Here is a 25,159-nt window from a genome sequence, read left to right as displayed (position 1 = left end):
TGTTTAGTTTTTACAAAGGTCATAATTATATTAAGACTATTCTTTGAGGTGGGTATGGTGGCACATGCCTGTAATCAGTATACAGTACTCGGGAAGGGTAGGGAGAAGAACCACATGTTCAGGGGCATGCTGGGATACATAGAAAGACCCTGTCTCAGCATCACCCCCAGAAGACTAGTTTTTGACAAGCCATTCATTGTTTCTGTATTACACCAAATATAATTACAGCATCTGAATTGCTTTTCAGAACTGATCAGACCACCATATCAAATAAATAAAGATATTCAAAAGTCTTAATCAGTTTTACATTTTCCACAAGGAATTGTAAAGTTATATTCTAGACCAGCTCATCTCTCACCCTTCATGTATGTAATCACATGGGCCATGGGTGTCTGTGTTATCTCCAATTCTCTGTTAAGTGAGAGCCTCACCACAACAAGGCCAGGAGCCTGTCCTGGTGTTCTTGTGCAGAAAGGGATTTGAGAAGTCTGATATCTGTTGGCAGGGGGAGAACATCAGTCTGCTCACCCACTGGTTCAACTTTTCCAAGACCATCTGCTGCAGAGGAGTAGTTCTCTTCCTGAAAACTGCCGAAAGTCAGGCTGAATGGGGTCTCAAGATCAGAGTAATTTGGAAAGACACTACATAACACAGTCCTTCTGAGGAGTCCATCATCTGTGTCAGTGGGCTCACAGGTCCTTAAGGAAGGAGATGAGTTTAAGTGTCCTTAGTCCCATATGTCCTGCTTGACCAAGAGCTATAGAGCCTTTCCTTGAACAACACACCTGATAACGTATTCTTTGCAGCCCACACAGGAGGTCCAGCCTAAGCCTCAATTACATCATGCTCTTTGGCAGGCTTGGTGATGACTCTTTTGCCCACCCAGACTTTCCAATAAACTACTCAAACTGAAACCTCTGTTCTGAACATAAAATCCTTCATATGATAATCTACACAGTGCTCATTTTCTTTCCTTAAGTCAGCAGTGGCAGGGCCAAACCTATCATTTGAAGTACTTTATGCCCCAATGCTGATTATTAAGTCTGCAGTTCTGACAAAGCTGATTCAGCACCCACCATCTGGTACTGTGAACCTGTGTTTTTATTAAACATCTTTTCTGTGAGATCCCTTTGCTTCATTGCCTAGATGAACACCACCATGTGTCTGCAGCAGGGGATGCACAGTAGAGGGCTCTTACAGAGCAGGCAAAGCCTATGCACAGCTGTGGCCTCATTCTGCACGTCACCTATGCAGCAGTCCTATAAGTGGGCACCATTGTCTCCTTCACCTCCCAGAAGAGAAAACTGAGGCATAGAGAGAGGTCTAATAACTTGGCCAAAGTCAATAAATACAAATTCAGAGAGTCAGAACTCGAAACCAAGGCTGTCTTTCTCTGGAGGACACACTCCAACACTTAACTGAACAGCCTATGCAGGATCAGTGCAACTGACTACCAAGGATCAAAATGTCTACAGAGAACCTTAACAGACACTATTTCTGTGAGACATAAAAAGTTATTTGAATGACTCAGCTTGCAAAAAAGAAAAAGGGTGGGGCTGGAAAGATGACTCAGTAGTTTTGAGCACGTGCTGCTCTTGCAAAGGACTTCAGTTCCTAGCACCCACATCAGCTGATTAAACAACCACCTGTAATTCCAGTTCCAAGGGATCCAGCACCCTCTTCTGACCTCCATGGGTACCCACACTCAAGTGTACACACACACACACACACACACACACACACACACACACACACACACACACAAAGAGGGAGAGAGAGGGGGGAAGAGAGGGGGAGGGAGAAAGAGTAAATGAAAGTAAGTCTTTTTTTTTTTAAGAAAAATAGGAGATAAACTCAGCTTGGTGAAATTCATCTGTTTTGATATATCATCTCCTAGATTACCATTGACCCCATATTACCAAAACAGGGTATCTAGTGCCATTAATTCTAATTGGATTCAAGAACCAATTACAAAACCCCAAAGTGCCAGGCATGGTGGTGCATGCCTTTAATCCCAGCACTCTGGAGGCAGAGGCAAGTGGATCTCTGTGAGTTCAAGGCCAGCCTGGTCTACATAATGAGTCCTAAGGTAGCCAGGGTAATGGAGAGGGAGGGAGAAAGGGGAGGAGAAAGGGAGGGGAAAAGAAGCTCCAAAACCAACTATCTTAGTTGAGGTTTCTATTACTGTGAAGAGACACCATGGCCTCAGCAACTCTTACAAAGGAAAACATTTAATTGGGGTGGCTTACAATTTCAGGGGTTTAGTCCATTGTTGTCATGGCAAGAAACATGGCAGCATGCAGGCAGACATGGTCCTGGAGAAAGATCTGAGGGTTCTACATCTTAATCCACAGGCAGCAAACAGAGACTGTGTGCCACACTGGGTACAGCTTGAGCATAGGAGACCTCAAAGCCCACCTCCACAGTAACACACTTCCTCCAACAAGGCCACACCTCCTAATAGTGCCACTTCCTATCGGCCAAGCATTCAAACACATGAGCCATTCCTATTCAAACCACCTCCCCAACTCAGAAAAGTTATCTTGAAGACAATTCCTTGGAAAAAACTTCAGGAACCAAAACCTGAATCAGTTTTCTATGAATTCATAACAAATTGTCACACTCTGAAGCTTTAAACAACGGAAATGAATTGCTGTACTGGGCCCTGACTAGAATCAAGGTGCTGATAGGCTACGTTCCTTCCATAGCCTCCAGGGAGGAATCCATCACTTGCCAGCTCCTCCGGGTTTTCAGCAGTGCTTGGCTCAGTCTTACCTAGATTGCCAGTCTCTCTGACTACAGTGGCTTCTGCTTCCAGGAACTCACATGCTTGACTCGTCCAGGACCACCTCCTATTTCAGGTCCATAACCTTAACCACAGCTGCAAAGCTCCAATGCAATATGCCATAATGTAAACAAATGTTCTGGGAATTTAGGACATGGGCCTCTTTGGGTGGGATGGCGTCATTCTGCATTCTGGGGGCAGTATTCTTTAATATGCCCCACATACACAACAGTTTCCTCACTCATAAAATGAAGATAATCATAGTACCTTATAGCGAGAAATCCACGGGAGTCTGCTTAGAGGGTAAAAGGAATTTATTAGGAAAGAACTCACTAGACAGAATAGGAGAATCATTGCAGGGTCCTGGAAGGCTGGGGTACAGTTCCACGCTGTTCTGATGCCCGAGTCAGTCCGCACCACCCAAGCCCACAGTGAGAGAAGAAGAGAGCAGCACACATGCATCTCAGGTCTTCAGGGTAGCCCTGACACCACACCCCAGGGGCAGGTACTTGGAGGCTATTAGCAGAACAGTTACCTGCTACATCTCGAGGGGCTGTACCTCAGGGTCATAGGTAGAACAGATATCCACTATAGTACTCTTCTCCTAAGGTGGTTGACAGGGTTGGTAAGTTGATACAAGGAGAGCCCTGAGAGCAGTGTATACTGGGCTCACAGAAGCCAGTCAGCATTGTGGCTTCTCCATCGGGTGCAGGAACCCATAAAGCTACAGCCGTCTGAGAAAAAAAATGGACATTGTTCATACTGCTTGAATATTTTATCCCTGGGAGCTGTGTGACCTCTTGACACAAGGTGGAGTCCAGTACCACTGCAGCCATTCTTTAGATAATAGGAACTCATGTTTATTATCTGAAGTCACAGAGAGGGATTTGAGCAGGAGAAATTTCTACATGATTTTTAGAACTAGCTACAACTCTCTATATCCTGCCTCACCAAAACTTAGAGTGGACATGAAGCAGATGGTCCTTGCTGTGCTCATGAGGAGGACTCTCTCCCCTGGTAACAAATCCAGTACTACCGCTCCATCAGGTGAGAACTGGATGTCTACACTGAGGGACACTGGGCCAAGAAGGTCTTCCTGTTAACTGTGGAAGGAGACTGAGGCACCCAATGTCACAAGGGCAGCTCTAGGGAAGGAATAGGGAGCACTTGGAGGGAAGGCATGGGGAGCACTTGGAGGGAAGGCATGGGGAGCACTTGGAGGGAAGGCGTGGGGAGCACTTGAGGGAAGGCATGGGAGCACTTGAGGGAAGGCATAGGGAGCATTTGGAGGGAAGGCATGGGGAGCACTTGAGGGAAGGCATGGGGAGCATTTGGAGAGAAGGCATGGGGAGCACTTGGACGGAAGGCGTGGGGAGCACTTGGACGGAAGGCATGGGGAGCACTTGGACGGAAGGCGTGGGGAGCACTTGGATAGCTTTTGTAGGGCAACATAGTTAATGGCCTTGCAAATATGTCCTATACAGAAAAGTGATCATAATTGGCATCATTTACCAGGGAAAAGTTGAAAGGATAGTTTAATCTTCCATAGTATATGGAAAACTTCCTAATTGAGAGAGATCTAGCCAATGGCAGGATCCAGAGCCCAAACAGAAATTTACATTATTTAGAGAAGGCTCTATAAGTAAAACTCAATTCTGAAAATAGTGAGGTCCTTAACTCAGTGATTGTTAAAGAAAAAACAATTATTTGTCTAAAAAGCAAATCTTCATATTTATGATTTCACTGCAGAGTGCCACCTCTTTACCAAAAATAACTGTAGCAGGGTCTCAGGTTTCTTAGGGGTGGCAAAAATTTAAATGTAAAAAACCCCAAACACTGAGAGTTGAAAATGATACTAGGCTTTTCTTAAACACAGCAAAATTTTAGACTTTCAATTTATTGGATGTTAAGTTTGCTTGGCAGGCAAGCTATTTGAAATAGATTTGTGAATTCCATAAATGCTCATTGAGTGACCAACAGACCAGACAAAGTTCCTGTTTCCGTTGAACTGGCTTGGTGTCTCTCTAGTTGGGAAGACAGAGAAGAAACAGAGCAAGAAACACGCTTGATGATGATAAACAGGCCATAGCAACCTGAAGCCAGCATGTGGCAGGGGACAGGGTGGCTCTTAGCCATCAGGAAGTCTCAGAGGAGGTGACATTTCAGCTGAGAGTGAATCAGATTGGTGAAGGGAAGTCTGGGAATAATGAAGAACTAGAGTAGTGGTTCTCAACTCTCCTGACCTGTGAGCCTATGAAAGTGTTGTTCAGCTGTGCTAGGGTGAGCGGAGGAGGTAGGGAGGGAAGGAGAAAGAGAGCAGAGGCCATGGCTGGCACAGACTGGATCATCTAGGAGGTCTGTGCAGAAGCTAAACATTGTTACCCAGGAGGAAATTAGTTTTTTAATATACAAGAGATGGAAAGCCGTAGGAATTCAAGCAAAAGAGTGGCTGGGCCTGACTTACATTTTCACTCCCAGTACCAATCTGTGTGGATCTCATGCACAGTTCTTTCTTTTTTTTTCCTGAGTCTGATTTACTTATTCCACTTAATGTAATATAATTTCCACCCATTTTCCTGAATGTTCTTCATAGCTAAGTAAAATGTTGTTGTGTTAATGTGCCACATTTCCTTAATCCAAAACTTTAAATAATTCTGGATTGCCAAATGGTAGAATGTTGAAAGGCCAAGGAGAGTCAGGCAAAGTGGAAGATGGCTGCAGCTTTGCAAGGAGACTGGCGGAGGGTAAAGGGGTGCAGCTGGGAGCCCCTGCGGTGGCGCATGACTATGAAAGGGCCTGGCAGGAAGTGAGGCCTCAAGAGTTAAGGGATTGTCCAATTTAACACAGCATGTCTGCTCAGCACACACAGGGACAGGAAACAGTTGGGTAAATGAGACTAGAATGGCGGGGGAGCTGAACCTGGAGAGCTGGGCTTGGCATCACTGGTAGGTAGGTAGTATTCAAGCTCTGCCCTGCATTTGCAGTCAGCCCTGGGAACCTCAGTCACCCCAGTCCTCATGAGAACCATGGCAAATCCAAGCAGATGTTTTGGGCATCTTGTGGGATATATAGAGTAACTCACTCTTTTTTTTTTTTTTTTTTTTAATCTGTTTCATTTTAGATTTTAGAAATCCTAGTTTTCTGCATCCTTCTGTATTTCCATAAAAGGAAAGGAATGAGGCACATTGTGATCCTGCTCACCCTGGTGGCACTCCTTGGTAAGGACCTGCTTCATGTTCTGAGTCTCTTCACTGTGCGAAGTCAGGAGGCTGAGGGAAAGACCTGGACATGCTATTCTTTCTCACGGTTTCTGTTTTCTACCTCTGACCCTCAAAAAGAGAGTCCAAATTATACAAACTATAGTTTGCATATCATTTCTCAATTTATACATATTTAATTCTTTTTCAAATACATTTAAGTTTTTTATCTGTTGCTAAACTTTTTCTCCCTGAGAATCTGAAGAATTTTTAAAGAGAATAATTGAAAATATTGAAAGGAAGAAACTAATGAACTCAATTTGGGTCAGAACTTGCTTCACAAGATCTCCTGTTTATATTTTTAACTTAAATGTGGATAACATGATGTATAAGCATGGTTCTTTTAAGCACTATATTTCTTTGTTTACTTTTTGTCCCAGTGGCTCCTGGAAAGGTTGAAACCTGATGCTTAGATAACCAACTATATTCTATGTACTTTTTTCTCAGACCCTTTTTTCTCCCATTCCTCCTGATCTTTCTCATATGCTTCTATGCCAACACTAAGACAGCTCACAGCCCATACTGAGAAATTTTCTCTTGATACTTCATTTAGAACTCTTCCTTTAACCCCGCTTTGCTGGAAGATGGACCAAACTTGATAGACTGTACTGATGTCACTGGAGTAGGTGTACCCTTCCCCATTAGCAAGATGCTGAGCTCCTATTTTTCTACCTCATCAGTTAGTTATTCCTCTCCTCTACACTGGAGCATTTATGTTTATGACACTTATTTTTAGAAACAAATATACCCTACACAAAACACCATCTGCTGAAAACAGAGGGGAACTTTGTGTTTATTTCAAAAGCAAACAAGAAAAGAGAAAAATGTACACCATATAGAAAAATATTGAAAATAAAAGGAAGTTGAAATAGGAGCATAACAGAATTAAGATCAAAGTTGTGAACATAAATGTAAATGAAACCAGTTTTTTAAAAAGAAAGATTTTCAAATTGGACTTCAGAGAAACTCTCAGTTTAATTTTCAAAATGGTTCTGAATTGGATTCAGTCCATGTACATGAGTACAACTCTGTGTGAGTTGCTGAAATAGCCACACACATGCCCACTATCTTCTAGAATGAGTCCTTCCAAAGCCCCTGCCTTCTCAGGTCTCTACACCTGCCATGATTAGCACTTGGTACTAGGGCAAGGGCCTCCTTCAGGACCAGCTCCCTCTCTGATCAGCCTTGCCAGATGTGAAATGTTTTGAATGTATATACATATATACTTTTCCTAGAACTGTGTACTTATGCCTAAAGTAGAAGAAAATGGGTATCATGTTTTACTAAAGTTAAAAATCAGGCTGAGAACATTACATGTGACAAGCAGAAGCATTCTGAGAAGAGTCTAGTCTAGCTGGGCAAGCTGATGCACACCTCTAATCCTAGCAAGTGGATTCAAGGCCAGCTTGGAGTACATAATGAGTTCTAAAACAGCCAGGGCTGCATAGTGAGACCCTGTCTAAAAGGAAGAGGAGGGGAGGGAGGAAGAAGAAGGAGGAAGAGGAAGAAGAGAGTCTAGTCCAGTGGTGCTTCATGTTGAATATGCTATGGGAAAATCTCAGAAATCTACACTAATAGAAAGGTAAGAGGCATAGGAGACTTCTCTCTGCTCATGGAACATAAAAAGAGACATACAAATGCATTGAGATAGAAAATCTGAATATTTAGTATTGAACTGGACCATCTAATATTGAACCACACAAAGTGAAAACCCAGATTGAATTGAAGCACATGGATTCAAGATCATTATGAAAATACTTAATATTAAAACCTACAATTGTTGATTAATACTGTGATCATAGGAAATTGTTGCTAGTCACTAGTGACTTTTACAAGAAAAAAAGTAGTTATGAAAGTCGTGGGAAGATTTGAAAAATGTATAGAGTTGTATGAAATGGAAAAGGTAGCACACAGAGTGCTTCCCTGCATATGATTTGAAACACACGTGAAGGGCTGGAGAGATGGCTCAGTGATTAAGAACACTTGCTGCTCTTCCAGAGGACCTGGATTTGATGGACCTCCTCTTCCTCCTAGACAGGGTCTCACTATGCAGTTCCGGCTGTTTTAGAACTCATTATGTACTCCAAGCTGGCCTTGAATCCACTTGCTTCCCAAGTGCTAGGATTAAGGATGTGCATCACCATGCCCAGCTACACAAGACTGTTCTTCTCAGAATGCCTCTGCTTGTCACTTTTAATGTTCTCGGCCTGATTTTTAACTTATAGATGGCTCACAACCATCTGTAGCTCCATTTTCAGGGGATCTGATGCCTCCCTCTGCCTTTGCAGGCAACAGCATGCAAGTGGGACACAGACATACGTGCACACAAAATGCCCACACACATAAAATTAAAATTAAAAACAAAAGCACACATGATGCAAACTTGGAGGTGAGTGAGAGGGAGTGGAAGTACGTGGGTAGTTTTGTCTTTATTGTTGATCTGATATTGATTGTGTGATAGCTCAAAATGTCTGTAATCCTAGCACTTCAGATATGCAAGCAGGAGAATCAGGAGTTCAAGGCCAGAATCATCTACATACTTGAGCTTGAGGCCAAGTATGAGCTATATGAGACCCTATCTCAAAAATAAGCAACAAACGGAAAGGTGAAGCAAAAGGGCTTCCAATGAGTAGCTGTCTTGCCTGTATCTGGTAACATCATTTCTTATACACACACACACACACACACACACACACACACTTTTTAAATTTTTTTTCCATTTATTAAAAACAGATTTTATTTTTCCTGCACACTACACATCCTGATTACAGTTTCCTCTGCCTCTACTCCTCCCAGCTCCTCCCCACTTCCCTTCACATCTGGATTTCTGATAGAAAACAAACAGGCTTCTAAGGCATAATAATAAAAAGATATAATAAAGTAAAATATAATAAGATAATACAAAACCCAACACATCAGAATTGGACAAAACCAACAGAAGGAAAAGAGCCCAAGGGAAGGCACAAGAAAGAGAGAGCCTGTCATCCACTCACGAAGGAATCCCATTAAAACACTGACCTGGAAGGCAGACCCATGTTGGCCCTGTGCATGCTTCCTCGGTCACTGTGAGTTCAAATGTGTTTTTATCATGTTGACTTAGAGGCCTTGTTTTCTTGGTGTCCTCCATCCCCTCTGACATTTACACTCTTTCTGCTTCGTCTTATTCAGGGTTCTCTGAGCCCTGAAGGGAGTAATTTGATGGAGACCTCCATTTAGGGCTGAGTGTTCCAAGGCCTCTCACTCTCTGCATAGTGTCTGGCTGTGGGTCTCTGTGTTTATTCCCATCTGCTGCAGGAGGAAGCTTCTCTGACAATGGCTGAGCAAGGCACTGGTCTATGAGTAGAACAGAATGGCATTAGGCGTCATTCCTATTGCTACTTTTCTTTTAGACCAGTAGCATTTGGTTTTACCCTGTATTCCCAGGCTATCTATTCTCAGGTTCTTAGTCACCCAAGCAGTGTTAGGTATCAAGTCCATCTCTGGAGTGGGCCTGAAGTCAAATCAGATATTGATTGGCTACTCCCACAAGCTTCATGTCACAATCACCGCAGGCAGGACACTATTGTAGATCAGAGGGTTTGCAGCTGACTTGGTGCTGACATCTCTTTTGGTGATGTTCAGAGTACCTTCCTGTGCCAAAGATGCTAGAAAGAAGGGTGGCGGCTCTATGCAGGTGCCAGCCCAGTTTCTCCATGTTCAGTGAGCTGTGTAGCTGTTGTCCTCAGCAATAGGGAGCTGTCACTTGTGGAGAGCAACCTAAGTCTTGGTAACAGCCTGGGTTGTTTGGGGGTTCCTATGAAATCCCTTTGACCAACAACTCCATCCCAAGACTGGAAGCTTCATTTGATGACAAGAGATAGACAGTTGGGGCTCTGTCTCCCCCATTAGTTGGCAATTTCATTTAGATCACTTTCAAATATGTCTATGTTTTAGGAAGCTTCTACTGTACTAGGTTTCCAAACTACCCCTCAAATGCCCCTAATTTTAGAGACTTTAATTATAAATTGACAATGTATAGCTATATAAACTTACGGGGGAAAGGGGTGTTATAATTTATGAACACTATTGTTAATGATCACACTGATAGTTAATATATCCATCACCTCAAACATTGACCATTTTTTATGTATTGAGAGCTTTTAAATTGTATTTTCTTAGCAATTTTTGAATGTCAATGAAATCTCAGGATAAATCTAGTGAGGGTTTTTTGTTATTTTAGCATGGTTTAGGTTTTGAGTTCTGTTGCACAGTGTGGTGGGTATTGTTAATGATAATTTGTGACCTCCTTTCTTTAAAAAAAAGAAAAAATCTGGTCTCTATGCACAGTCATCCCAAGGATCAGAATGCTGGGGGATCCAGAAATCTCACCCTATTTTTAGCACACTCCAGTTGTCAATGCAAAAACAACTGAAATATTGATGGCTTTGATCAGGAGATGTTAATCTAGTATCTAGTCACCCAGGAATCCTTAGAATGGGATAAAGAACTAAGCGTTAAACTAGGAGAGCCAGAAATCAAATCAGGAATGAGCAGGATGCTGGGAGAATGTGTTGTAGCAGCGAAAGGGTTATGTGTTTGTGGTTGTTGATTAAGAAAATAGAGAAAATAGAAGAAAACAATAAAAATGTGTGTCATGAAGACTGACACTGTGTGACAGCAGGACTCCAGAAGGCTGTCTGTGAGGCTGTTTCAGAAGCCTTCTCACACGGCTGTCAACACACTGTTCCCCTTCAGGTGATTTCCCACAGAAATAGGCAGAATGATGGATGGATTATGTTCAGAAAAGTTCACTGCAGCCTCATTTTAATGTAAGAGAAAAAATGATTCAGTCTAAATATCCAAAAATAGGAAATTGTCAAAATAAATTATACACCTCATACAAAGGCATTTTTGACAGCCAATAAAAGTCTTTAGAATGCTTCATGGCATAGAAAACACTTAGTGGAGATGGGAAATAAGTTTCTAAGTGTGTAGACTTTGTGAGTCATGTGCTGTGATACATTTCCTTGAAAAAAATAAAATAATGATATGCCCAAATGTTGACAGATGACTTGAGGGTGAGTATGCACTGGACAGTTGAGGGCTGGAGAGGTGGCTCAGTAGTTAAGAGCATGGCGACCCTTCCAGAGGGTCCCAATCCAATTACCAGCACCCACATGGCAGCTCACACCTGTCTGTAACTCCCATTCCAGGGCTTCTGACACCCTTACACAAACAAACATGTAGGCAAAACACCAATGAACATAAAATAAAATTAAATTATAAAAAACATGACAACTAATTTTTTTGTTTTGTTTTGTTTTGTTTCCAGACAGAGTTTCTCTTGTGTAGCCTTGGCTGTCCTAGAACTCACTCTGTAGACCAGACTGGCGTCAAACTTATAGAGATCTGCCTGCCTCTGTCTCCCAAGTGTTGGGATAAAAGGCATGACAATTGATTTTTATTTTCTTTTCCAAGCTTTCTTGCATTTTCTAATTTTTAAATGAACATATATGCTTTTATAGATTTTTTAAGAAATTTTTTATTCATTTTAATATACCAACCTCTTATCTCTCCTTCCACCCTCCCCAAGCCTTCCCTCCCAGCCCACCCCCTGTCTCCTTTGAAAAGGTAAGGCCTCCCATGAGGAGTCAGCAAAGCCTGGTACATTCAGTTGAGGCAAGTCCAAGCCCCTCCCCCTGCATCAAGGCTGTGCAAGGTGTTCTACCATAGGTAGTGGGCTCCAAAAAGCCAGTTCATGCACCAGGGATAGATCCTATTCCCACTGCCAGGGGCCCCTCAAACAGACCAAGCTACACAATTGTTTCACTTATGCAGAGGACCTAGTCCAGTCCCATGCAGGCTCCACAGTTGTTGGTCTAAATTTCATGAGTTCCCCGAGCTTGGTTCAGTTGTATCTGTAAGTTTCCCCGTCATGATCTTAATGCCCCTTGCTCATAGAATCCATCTTCCTCCTCTTTGACTAGACTTCTGGACTTACTGGTGCTTGGCTGTGAATCTCTGCATCTGTTTCCATCAGTTACTGGAGAAAGGCTTTATGATGACAGTTAGGGTATTCATCAATCTGATTACTGGGATAGGCATCCTCTCCACTATTGCTAGTAGTCTAAGCTGGGGTCATCCCTGTAGATTCCTGGGAACTTCCCTAGTACCCAGTTTCTCCCTATCCCCATAATGTCTCCCTCTATCAAGATATCTCTTTCATTGCTCTCCCACTCCATCCCTGTTCCAGCTCGACCATCCTGTTCCCTTATGATCTCATCCCTCATCCTCTCCCCTCAATTGTCCCCCTTTCCCTCAGCTTACTCAGGAGATCTCATCTATTTCCCCTTGCCAGGGTGATCCATGTGTCCCTCTTAGGGTCTTCCTTGTTACCTAGCTTCTCTGGAGCTGTGGGTGATAATCTGGTTATCCTTTGCTTTACATATACTATCCACGTATGAGTGAGCACATACCATGTTTGTCTTTCTGAGTCTAGGTTACCTCACTCAGGATCATATTTTCTAGTTCCATCCATTTGCCTGCAAATTTCATAAGGTCATTGTTTTTTACTGCTGAGTAGTACTCCATTGTGTATATGTACTTTCTTTATATGTATTTGTATATGTATATGTATTTTCTTTATCCATTCTTTGGTTGAGAGGCATCTAGGTTGTTTCTGGGTTCTGGCTATTACAAATAATGTTGCTATGAACATAGCTGAGCATGTGTCCTTGTGGTATGATTCTTTGAGTATGTGCCCAAGAGCGGTATCATTGGGTCTTGAGGTAGATTGATTCCCAGTTTTCTGAGAAACCACCACACTTACTTCCAAAGTGGCTGTACAAGTTTGCACTCCCACCAACAGTGGAGGAGTGTTCCCCTTGCTCTACCTCCTTTCTTTTGTAGATATTTTAAATTTAATTTTATCATACTCCCAGTATCATAGATCACAACTGATAGTATCTTAATGATGTTTCCAGCCATCTTTCCTTGTATGCAGAGGTCTCTAATACACATCACACTGATTCTGTGTCACAATTGTGAATTTCAGACTATTCTCACCAGCAACCCTCCCCTTCCCCCGACTCAAGAATAGCAAAAACAAGTACTCTGTAGTGTTTGATAACCAGCCTAGAAATAACTTGAAGAATTACAAAAATAGCAGTTATTCATACATCCAAAGTATGATCAGTTATAGAAGTTGGTGGTTTGTTTAGCAGCTTTCTAAAGAATTCTAGTTTGGGGTTGGGGGGGTGGCTTGAGTTTAACTTGAAATAATATGGCAGTTAAGTTAGCTGGCCTCTAACATCCTCTATAGCCCTGAGGTTCTGAAGCTATTGGAACAATGTGTTCAATTACTTCTCCATTAATCAGCCCTCTGGGAGACCTGCCTGGCCAGACCACACGGCTGCAGCCGCACTGTGCTCCAGTTTCAGGAGGAAGTTGGGGTCCCTGAAGAGTGACCCACAGACTTAACCACCAAAGTGACATACAGATGTACAGATGTACAGATGAACAGAGCTTAAAATCCAGAGGTTACCTAAAGCCTGACTGGGTCTCAGTCAGATGTGGCAGATTAGGTGAGAAGACACTTTGAGATGGAGTGGACCCAAGTTATAAGACCTCCTGGCTCAGATTGGAGATTCATTTTAGAATTTGTCTCCTAATCTCTGATAATTAAGACTTTTAATTGAAAGAAAATACTTAGCTTGGAAGTGTTCCCTAGTATTCTTCAAATTATAGTGAATCTTCAGATTTTGAAAAATACAATTATGGATGGTCTTTACCTACTTTAAATATATTCTTTATATATTTTATATGTTCTTTTTAAAAGCTAAAAAGGAAAACATTCTGATATATTATGACCCATGTAGACCAACAACAGTAATACAGGAGTTCTTCCCTTTCACATTGTGTTTGGCTTGTAATTACTTGATTTCATGTAAAAAAAATTTGTGAATTTTCTTTTTATGTGTACTGTATCTGTGTGTGCTGCATGTATGCCTTTCTCCTTTGGGCATGGGTGATGGCCTGAGGCTGACATTGAGGAGTCTTTCTCAGTTGCTTTTCCACCTTTTTAAGAGAGATCACTGAACTTGAAGCCTGCTATTTGAGCTAGACTGGCTGACCAGAAAACTCCCAGGATCCACTGCTCAGCCTCTACCCCACCCCCAGCAGTACAGTTACAGATGCACACAGCCACAGTATTTACATTTGTTTTGGGGATTCAAACTCAGGTCCTGTATTTACACAGCAAACACTTTACCCACTGAGCCATCTCCTCAGCCCCTGCTTGAGAATTTTCTATGGTTTCAGCTGAAGTATGAAATGGTTTGCAACATAATTTCAGAGGATCTGAGACAGATAAAAACCTCTGGATTCTATAGAAATGTGAGAAGAAAATACACGCTTCTTTGCCAGTCCATTTTGTAGTCCATTTTTCTTAATTGATTTCTGGAACCTATGAAAAGTTGTTCCCACCGGCGCCCCTCCTCAGCACAGAACATCAGAAGATGCTGCTCATGTAAGTGTCATATTTATGGTTCAGTCTGAGAAATGAATACTCAGTTCCAGTCCTGGTTCACTTTATTGTCTTTGTCAGAAAGTACATGACACCCACTAACAAAATCTTCACACAACCCTCTGTAAACTCAGGGTGCTTGGTGAAGCTTTTTGCTTCCTGTCTTCTTGCCTGTTCAGCTTTAGACTTCGCACTGTGGTCTGTCATTTTCCCTGGAAGGCCTTGGCGCTCTGGCCTGTTGCTTCCCCTCACTGTCTTTGCCTTTCCCATCTGAGAGTGCTTCCTGTCATCTCTGTGGCAGCCTTCCAGCAGTTGGGGCTGGAAAGTGAGCACCTTGCTGCGGAGTAGAAGGCCTTCCACCCCCGTCCCACCCATAGCAGACACAGTGTGAGCCACAGAGCCCTGTGTGTGTCCGCCCTGGCACACACCTTCCCCAACTTGGTCCTGAAAGTATAATTGGCACATTTGCCACTCCAGCAAGTAAACTTCAGATATGTATCTGTACATTGGTCTCAAATATGTATTTTTTTGTGTTCTTGTCTTCCAGCCTCCTTGACTGTGATTTCAGTGAAAGCTGTCTCAGGCATGATCACTCTCTCTGTGACGGGTAAAATGCAGCTAACTTACGCCATCTTCTATATCATGCTTGTCATCATGATCGCCTCCTGTGTTTTCCAAGTCAAGTAAGTCAGTGTCTACAAACTCAGTGACCTTTCAGGATTCCTGGGCTTCTCTGTGCACTGGCTTAGATGATAGTTAAAATGGTCTCTCAAGGTAAAGACCTCTGGCTTCTCCAGCATGCCTTGCTTTCCTCTTCCATCCAGTGATTAGTTCGTACTGAGAACTGCCTTCGCATCTTGCACACTCTAAAGTGAGGCTGCCATCCAGCTACATGTGCTCAATGCTTCCCTGAGGCTCTTCTGCTTGTAATTAATACCGATCGCACACAGGTTGTCATTAGCAATAAATCAAAGGGGCAGGTCCACATCCAGGGCTTCTTTCTAAATATAGGCAATGCATGAACCCTTCACCTCCATCTCTTAGCTCATGCTCATTAATTGACCAGAGATGGATGAAAACAGACGTTTGGCCCAGAGGAAAACCCTTTCTCCAGAACTTCGTATCTTTGGCCAGAATTTCCTTCATACCCATGGGATTTAGGAATGACTGTTTCATGTTTCTCTTGGGTCCTAATACTGGTGACATGGAACATTTTTAATTCCTGTCCCCCACCTCCATCTGTTTTAACCACTCTCCCCACTTTTCACATTGTGATTGAACCTCTGCCTGCTGGGCTCTTTTGAGTTAGCCAGAGAGTTCACCCCAAAACACTATGCAGAAGCACCTCCCAGTGCCCAGAAGGAAACCAGATCTCAAACTGCTGATAAGGGGTGGGGCTTGTTCTACAGATGGCAGCAGTCTGTCCTGTGGGTAAGTAGATCTTGGGCCTGAGACAGGAGAAATCCACTTCCTAAGATGGAGTGTGTTTATCATACTTCACCATTCTGTTTCGCCGCCTCTGTCATTGGAATTAATCGGTGCTGCTGCAGTGTCTGGGGATTTAGTGATTCATGTCATTACTTTATAGCACGTTCAGGAATTTAAAGGCAGACACAATGAAAAGAAGACTGTATCCTGTCTGCCTTGTTTAACTCTCTCACAGAGTGAAAATGTAGTCCTCCACCTTGATTCTCATTTGTTTGTACATGTATACACACACACACACACACACACACACACACACAAGCTTTATCCACAAACCTCTTTTTTTTTTTCAGTTATTCTTGACATCCAGTCCCTTGCTGGAGAGTGAGCAGATCACTCATCCTACCTAACTTTTTGAAAGCTCCCAGGTAATGCCCATGCAAGGTACTGCTTTGTCTCTGCCTGAGCACAGCCAGTGTGGGAACTTGAGTTCCTGGGGGTGGCTGGAGCAGAAGCTCAGCTCCCACATGTGCTCTGCAGCTGGAGCACCAAGCATTGCTTTTGAAACATTAAACATTCCTTTGCTTCTCTGTCTGCTTTCTTGGCACGTGGCATGTCAGTGGATAGCTGTATGTTCCCCAGATATGATATTCTACAGGTTCTAAGGTCTATCCTAATGAATCAGCCCCAGTGTGATACCGGTCCAGCAGTCTGAATCACTTCCAACTCAAACTTCTGTGGCCTCGGAATATGATTAATTGCTTTTCATTGTTACTGTTGTTGGTTTAAACAGACCATAAAACCTGACATCTGATCTCATACATCAGATGCATCGAAGCTCGGACCGCTGATTGGAAGTGCCCTTCCTCTGCACTTCCTCTCCTTTGTAGTTGAGGCTACAGAGCATGCATTTCTTCAAGTTATTGTTAGTGTGCTGCTGAGTGCTGCTGACCTGGAGCCTCAGTAATCGTCATCTCCTATAGGTTCCTGAATCAAGCCACAAAGCTCTACACGATGACCACAGTGGTTCCAGTCAACCATGTTTTCTTCACAGCCAGTGCCATCGTCGCAGGTGAGTCCTGGCTTTCCATGGCAGGTGGAACCACTCCAGCACAAGTACAAGATATCTTAAGACTCAAAGGAGGAACAAGGAAGCTTTGGGAGTCCATGTCCCCAGCCTCCAACCAGTATCTAATTTCCTCCATGGTCCTCTCCTTTGTGTGAATACTCCCTGGTGCTCTCTGCTTCCTATGCAGCTAAGCCCTGTTTTGATGACTCTCATTAACTTGAGAGTTCTAATGACTAGAAAGTGTTTCCTTACTCTGGAGCTCAAATTAGTTTCCTTATGAATTCAAGACACTCACCTTTGCTCTACTTTCTCAGTCTTCTGCCTGCAGCTCCTGCTAATCAAAGTGACAGGAAAATCCTCCTGAGTCTTCCTGCAGGCTAAACACCCCAGTTCCTTGAACTCATCCTCTGTGCCCACATCACCTTAATGACAGAATAGGGTCCCTGGCCTAATTTACCACTGTACTGAAGGCCTGACAAACTTCCACACTTGCTAGTCCTCTCTTAGAGCTCTTGTATTTTAATGAAAATACCTTTACATTTGCAGAGATAATAATGTTAAAAAAGTACAAACTTAAAACTTGGTCCAAACCAAAGTAGACTAGATTCAAGTAAATCATTTATGAATTTGATAATGATAGGCCCTGGCTCAATATTATCAATAATCTCAAGCTACTTGATGTATTTGCCGTTTTCTCATCAAGCTAGTGCTATGGAACTTGCTATGTAGCCCAGGCTGTCCTCTAACTCATGACCCTCCTATCTTTGCATCCTGAGTGCTGGGATCACAGATGTGTGCCCCCAGGCCAGTGGACAGGTTCTTGAAGTAATTCATACAGCCTTCTGTTACCCAAAAAAATTGAACCTCAAAGAAATACTGTAAGAAAAGACTATATCCCAAGGCATCTGTCTTTTTTAGTGTCTAGTGCTTTCTAGTGAAAGTGATAAAAGATTGTATGTTGGTGTGCCCTAGAATTATCAGAAAACTAAAATAAAGCAAGAAGAATTACAGATATGACATATACCCTAATAATCAATATACAGAAAAATGTGAAAAACAATGTAATTCCCTGAGCTAATAGGGCTGTATATAATGCTCAGGACTTTCTGGAAATGCTAACAGCTCATCTGATGTTGCATGTGGAATAGCAGTGAAGCTTTTTGATGGCCTCTTCTCCCAGCAATGAAAGGTATAGCTGAAAGGTGAAATGGCTAGTTCCTTCCTGCCAAGGTTGATTTTTATTGCAGTAGCCAACATGGACAAACCTGAGCTGTCATGGGCACCTCACAGGGCTGGGGAGCTGGCGCTACTCTCCCAGACTGAGTTTCCTGGTATTATCAATGGTGTTAAAAAAGCTTCTACTCTGATTCTACAAGTCAACACAAAGGAACTAAATGTGTCTGCAAAGAAAATATAAAATGGCCAACAAGCAAATGATGATGCTAAACATTAGTAATCAGCATGGAAAGAAAATGAGATGGCACTTCACGAATCCAGAGGATGACTACTCTTTGGTGTGGTGTTGTTTGTTTTGTTGTGGAGATAGTCTCTCTATGTAGTTCTGGCTGTCCTAGAAATCACTACAAGACCTCAAACTCACAGAGATCTGCCTGCCTCTGCCTCCTGAGTGCTGGGATTAAAGGAATATGCCCAGTCAAAGGCTTATTTGTTTATGTATTTTATTTGTATGGTGTTTTGTCTGCGTGTGCATCTGCACCCCAGAAGACACTACAGTTATAGATGGTTGTGAGCCACCATGTGGATGCTGGGCATTGAATTCAGGACCTCTAGAAGAGCAGCTAATGCTCTTAACTGCTGAGTAATCACTCCAACCCTAGAGTGGCCACTACTAAAATTAAAAAAAAAAAAAAAAGTAACAGCAAAGATATGAGACATTGGAATGTTAACTCCTGTACTATTGGTAAATGGAAATATAAAATTATATAGCCATTATGGGAAACAGTATGCAGTTACTCAAAATTTTTAAAATTATTCTACAATCCAGCAATTCTACTCTTGTGTATGTACCCCAAAAATGAACACAAATTTGTAGCAATAACCATAATAGCCAAAAGATTGAAGCAATCCCAGTATCCATTGACAGATGAGTGGACAGAAAATGTGATGAGTGCACACAATAGAATACTATTCACGTTTAACAGGAAGGAAATTCTGCCACTTGCTCCAATGCAGATGAAACACGGGGACATTATTAAGAGAATCAAGTCCATCTCAGAAAGAAAAGGAAAATAGTGAGCCCATGTACTTGAAAGAAACTCATGGTGGTTACCAGAGAAGAGAAGAGAAAATGCTTGATCAGAGTACAGATTCAAGTTTTCAAAATGAAACTGTTGTCAGATTTAAATATGCAGCAATACCAATACATTTAACACTACTGAACTTCATACATAAAAATGGTTAAGATGGTAAATGTTACAATTTTAATGTAGTTTTAAAATAAAAAAAAGAAAGTCTCTGCTCTCTAAAACAGAAATTTCATTTCCAGAAACTCATTCTGATGACACAGAAATCTCAAACCCTGGGGGGAGGTGTATACAAACAAACTCATTACTACTTGACTGAATAGTGGACACGTAGATACAAGTTACATGCCCTTAGAGAAGTTATCATTAGGGTGCATTGCCTAGATTAACAAAAACCTTCACATGATTAAAGAGAGGTCCATCACAGTACAAGGAGTGTTTGGGAAGTGCTCATCCATGTGGAACATTCAGCAGAAGTGGATGTGGCTCATTCTGCAAGTGAAGAGGTGAGGTTGAGACTGAGTAAGCTGCTCCTAAAGGCGGGGCTCGCCCTGCTCACCATGGTGTCTCCAGTACCTACAGAGTACCTTCTAAAAGATACCAGTAAAACTGGTACCCACCCCACACACAGCTAGTTTCAGATGGTCTGTGATTTAAAAATTTCCTACTTAATAAAAGCTCTGCAAAGTTTCTTGGGCCTTAAATGAAGAAATCATTGGGACTAACTGGAAGAGAAGAGAAGTCATTAAACCAGATGATACATGCTTTTTCCCCATGGCCCATAGGGGAAAACCAGAGGAAGAAAATGGCTGGAAGCTCTATGGAGAAAAATGGGTCAAGGCAATGCCCAGTTGCCAGAGATTCCTCTAGTGCCTGTATGGGCATCTGGCCAGACTTACAGGACTTAGGACATAGCCAAAGAGATAACATTGCTGCAGCAGGCAGCCTGGGGCAGACCTGCCATGACAGTGGCCTCAGCACCCAGCTGGGTTCTCACAGCGGGTGGGTTCACTGATGAAAACCATAGGTGGAAGATGGTTGCTGGAGTTTGGTTCTCTTGCGTGTTCCACAGAGAAACCCTGGACTGAATAAGACATCACTGTTTACAGTGCTGGGAAAACATCTCAGTAAAGGGCTTTCCACACAAGCATGAGGACCTGAGTTCAATCCCCAGAGCAAACCCCCATTTAAAAAGGGGGAGGGGAGCTGTATCTGTGACCCCAGAGGCTGGCTAGCCAGCCGAGCCACATTGGTAAGTTCCAGGTCAGTAAGAGACTCTGCCTCTAAAAACAAGGTGGACGTACAGCTCGTAAGAAAAGACACAGGTTGTGCTCTGGCCTCTGGCATACACACACATATGACTATGCATGCATATGCAAATACATGCACATATAGACAAAAATGAAATTTCTGCTTACGAAACCTACGTTGGTTTTATAACATTGATAATTATATTAAGTCTACAAGACCATGCAAGTCTTTTGAGTAGCTTGAAATGTAAGAATAACACACAGAGTTTTTTAAATTAAAATATTGAATATACATTTTAAGGGAAACCACACATATATTTACACGATTTTTTTTTTTTTTTTTTTTTTTTTTTGGTTTTTTGAGATAGGGTTTCTCCTTGTAGTTTTGGTGACTGTCCTGGGATCTCTCTCTGTAGCCCAGGCTGGCCTCAAACTCACAGAGATCTGCCTGCCTCTGCCTCCCGAGTGCTGGGATTAAAGGTGTGCACCACCGATGCCCAGCTATTTACACAATTTAAAAAAAAATGTGTTGCTATTATAAATGCCCCTGCCCTAAAATTAGCTCTGTCCTCTTCTTATACAGGTATCGTGTTTTACCAGGAGTTCCTTGGTGCTGCCCTTCTCACTGTGTTTATATATCTCTTTGGGTGAGTACAAGTCTCAGAGGTATATGAAGTTCTATTAATTTTGTAATAGATTTTTGGCACAGTACCTCAAGTATAGAAAATTGGAACATACTACAAGAAACATATTTTTCAACTTAACACTCTACACAGGGCTTTGTGCTCTTGGCTTTGTGGCTTGTGTCCCCCTTTGAGAGTTCTGAAACACTGAGATTTTCAGTTCCGCCCCAATCATAAATCCACTGGTGTCTGTGGTTCCTCCATAGCCGTTTAGTTCTCTATCAGACCACCTCCCTGAGAGCTCCTAGGTCGGATCACCCAAGCGAAAGGCCAAGGCTGGTAGATTCTAGTCTTAGATGAAGTAGCTTCAGGTTGATAGCTGCCCTTTTGGTCATAAAACACCCAGTTTGGCCCTTTCTAGAGACGTGGTGCATGTCACTGCTGACATTGCTGGCAAACAGAGAGCTGGACCTTGATGATGTGCTGCCAATGAATAGCTGCTGCCGTTGGCCCCAGGCGCACCCCATTAGCTCAGCTGCCTCTTGATCTGCTATTCAGCATGACCATTGTTATGCAAACTTGAGCCTAGTCTATTTTCAACATAGGAAACCATCTATCTTGAAAATTTAATTTCATAAGACATTTGGGTGCGGCCAAACTTCTGGGGTCTGGAAACTATGACTACTCTTATGGCCAAGGACAATGAGAATTCTTAGAAAATTAAAGAATAGCTTGTTTTTCACTTGTGTTGCATGCCAGTAATGGGTCTGGGCATGCATGGATAGAAAATGAGACCTAGTGTCTACCCAAAGGGTTTAGAGCCTGAATTAGCCTCCAGATGGTGAAAACCTGGGGCAGGGATTTATTGGAAACTGCCCAAGTCTTGGTTCTGGGTATAACTCTTACTGGCTGTAAGAATTAAGACAAGTTTGAGGCAGCTTACCATGAGAAGTGGGACATACAAAACTGATGGACTTCATGTCATCATGTAAAGTTAGGGTACAGTTATTTAATGCAATGGCTGTTTCAGTATTCTTGTGTTCTTCATTAGCATGTTTCTTACAGGTGCTTTCTCTCATTCCTTGGAGTATTTTTGGTGACGAGAAATAGAGAAAATGACCATCTACAACAGTCTTTTATTGATTTTGGGAATATTCCTGGTAAGAAAAAAAGATATGTATTTTTTTCTCTAATTTATAATAGATTGTCCTTGGGCCTGAGATGGTTCAGTGGATAAAAGTGCTTGCCACCAAGCTTGATGACACAAGTTTACGTGGTTGAAGGTGATACCCAACCTTATAAGTGTTCTGACCTCCATGCACGCATATACACACAAACAAAGTCATCTTTTTAGAATACAGAAAGAAATTTTACCCTTATAAATTAATCATTGTTGGCACTATTTTAGATGCTAACATAAGAACATAATTTTTACCTCAAGAATTGCATTTAGTGATGAAGCCCAGGGAGGTATAATGTTGATAATTTATAGATATGTTCGGCACAGAGCAATGAGGTTGTTGAGGAACTTACCAGAGTCCCTTAATGTGGGTCACTTGGAGGATCACATGGGATTTCCTTAAAGTGTCAAAGGACATGGATGCATGGGGAATGGCAAATTCCTGACACCTACAGGTGTTTTGATGGGATACCCAAGGACTGATGGTCCAGATGCTAAAGAATAGCATTCCTGAGGAAGACTGAGGCAGCTTGTTCACTGTGATGCCAAGAGTGACCACCACCATCACCAGGACATGAACATTCTCCTTCCTCACTTCATTCATGCAGACTGGGCCAATGGGTACCATCTTTCCAATGCTCGTTTCCACTGAGAAACAACCCACCTTGTGCATACAGTACACACAGAAGCAAAATCCAGAGCAAGGGCAGCCATCCTTAGCACCCTCCCACCCTAACTCACCCACCCACTCCCAGCTTTGCTAGGGGTTTTGGGTGACCTACAGGTTTCTATGCAATAGTAGAGATAGTTTTGTCCACCATTCTGTCCATCATGCCTTTAAAGCAAAAAAATCACTAAAGTTTCTGTGAGACTGAGAAATGAAGACCAAGGGAGTGAGTTTGGTATTCCCTTTGCTATGTGAGCTACCTAATCAAGAGCACTCAGTGATAGGATTGGTATTAGCAGCAGCAATGCTCATTAGGGCTCATTTAAAACTGATTTTTTTTTTTAAGAAATAACAATGCCAAAAAATAAAATGTTTTTTTTTTGTTGTTGTTGTTTATTTGTTTGTAACTATTTTCTGCTTCATGTATAGGATCTGCAGTGGCTCTTAGAGCTCTGTTCCATGATGTTTCCTGTGTTGTTGTATAGACAAGAGGGGAGACAAAACACTGTGTTGAAAGGTCTGGAGATGAGTGACTAGTTCTGTGCCTCTCCTGATCGCTCCAACCTGTCTCCATGCCTGTGCAGAGCGGGCAGATGTCATATGGATAAGTGTGTGACCACATGACAAATACTAGATTTTTGTGGGCCTTTCCTTCCTTGACATTTTATCTTTTTCATTGAGAGGGTAACCACATAGTATTTTTTTAAAGGCAAAAATGTGGCCAGAACTGGAGAGAAATTATTAGGACATTTTTATCTTTTAAGAGCTCAAAAGGTCTTTTATGATTATTATCTCCACAGGGAAACAAATGTTGGACAAAATACAACCAGATTCAAATGGCTTATCCTATGGAGCCTTGCCTGATGGCAGTGACTCAACCCGGAGCCAGAGTGGAGAGAAGAAGGAAGCCTAAAATGCTGAGAGGGATGGCTGTTGGCCTGTTATCCAACACCACCTTTTAAAAATCGCACATGTTCAGCTTGTGTCAGCAGCTATTTCACGCTGACATGTGCGCACATTCGATTCAGGCCTCTCCCCCACTGTGGACAGTCAGGCCCTCCTAATCTCTAACAGTCTAATGCTTTCATGGAATGTAACTCAAAGTGCTCCCCACACCCTGCATCTCTCCCTAGCGATCATCTAACTGGCTGTATCTTAATGAGAGCCTGGCTGCTTGAGCAGATGTCACACAAAAATGTGCGCTCGAGATTTGGCCATAGAAGGCATAGGCTGCTCTTCCATGTGGCTTGCAGAGTCAGCTTGTTGGCTTCAAAACACTCTCTGCTGCCACAACCTGTCTTTAAGAAAGGTCTGATGTGCTTCTCTCAGGCATCTTCTACGAGCCTTTCGTGAGGACTTACTCCTTTTTCCCTGTCAGGATGGCAGATCTTCTTTTCAGAAAACCAACTCTGTTAAAATCCTCCTTTGAAAATAAAGGGCCTCTTTAAAAAGCAGAATTTACAAATGGTATTCTGTGATGGTATATACCAAACACTCAAAAGACCTGACTGCTAGCTTTTTTTTTTTTTTTTTTGCTTAAAAAGGGGGCCTATAGGGATTGGGGATTTAGCTCAGTGGTAGAGCACTTGCCTAGCAAGCACAAGGCCCTGGGTTTGGTCCTCAGCTCCTGAAAAAACAAGGTGGTGGTGGGGAACCTATGCTGGGCAGTAGTGATACACACCTTTAAACCCAGCACTGGGGAGGCAGAGGCAGATAGCTCTCTGAGTTCAGGGCCAGCCTGGTCTACAGAGTGAGCTCCGGGACAGCCAGGGTTACACAGAGAAACCATGTCTCAAAAACTTAAAAAAAAAAAAAAAATGGGGTGGGGAGTATTTAAGACAAAATGGTGCTCACCTCTGTGGCATATGTACTAAAATTCAAACAGCACATATTTTATCATGGTTTGTGTTTGTTAAGTATGACACACAAATTTTTAAAGTGTTAAAAATTTTGCAGCAATGTTTATTTTTTCAATAAAACTCTAGAATGGTAGCATTTTCTCCAGCCTTATGATCCTATTATATTTACATTGAAATTGAAGGAGAACATTTCATATGCCTTAAGTTGTTACAAACCCTATACTTTATTGGGTGGGTTTCTATGTTTTAGCTTCCAATACAAGTCTCAAAATGGCAT

At 42.4% G+C, this 25,159-nt stretch overlaps 1 protein-coding gene across 4 annotated transcripts in view; it reads left to right on the top strand.

Moving 5' to 3' along the window:
• Positions 1-25,159, top strand: part of Nipal2 (NIPA like domain containing 2) — a 99,703-nt gene that overhangs the window by 66,573 nt on the left and 7,971 nt on the right. For 3 of the 4 annotated variants that reach the window (XR_004946800.1, XR_004946799.1, XM_036208725.1), the window contains exons 6-10: positions 5,907-6,003; positions 15,093-15,228; positions 16,954-17,042; positions 21,137-21,200; positions 22,242-22,336. Coding sequence is in view for 2 of the 4 variants with exons in the window: in XM_036208725.1 (XP_036064618.1) it covers positions 5,907-6,003; positions 15,093-15,228; positions 16,954-17,042; positions 21,137-21,200; positions 22,242-22,336 (481 nt within the window). In the remaining 2 variants the exon portion in view is untranslated. Of the gene's footprint in view, positions 1-5,906; positions 6,004-15,092; positions 15,229-16,953; positions 17,043-21,136; positions 21,201-22,241; positions 22,337-23,823; positions 24,551-25,159 lie in introns of those variants that run through there. The other variant, XM_036208724.1, reaches the window with a different exon arrangement.

This window comes from Onychomys torridus, chromosome 16 (assembly GCF_903995425.1).
Source record: "Onychomys torridus chromosome 16, mOncTor1.1, whole genome shotgun sequence".
In the NCBI taxonomy this organism is placed as follows: Eukaryota; Metazoa; Chordata; class Mammalia; order Rodentia; family Cricetidae; genus Onychomys; species Onychomys torridus.
This window is presented reverse-complemented; position numbering and strand designations above follow the sequence as displayed.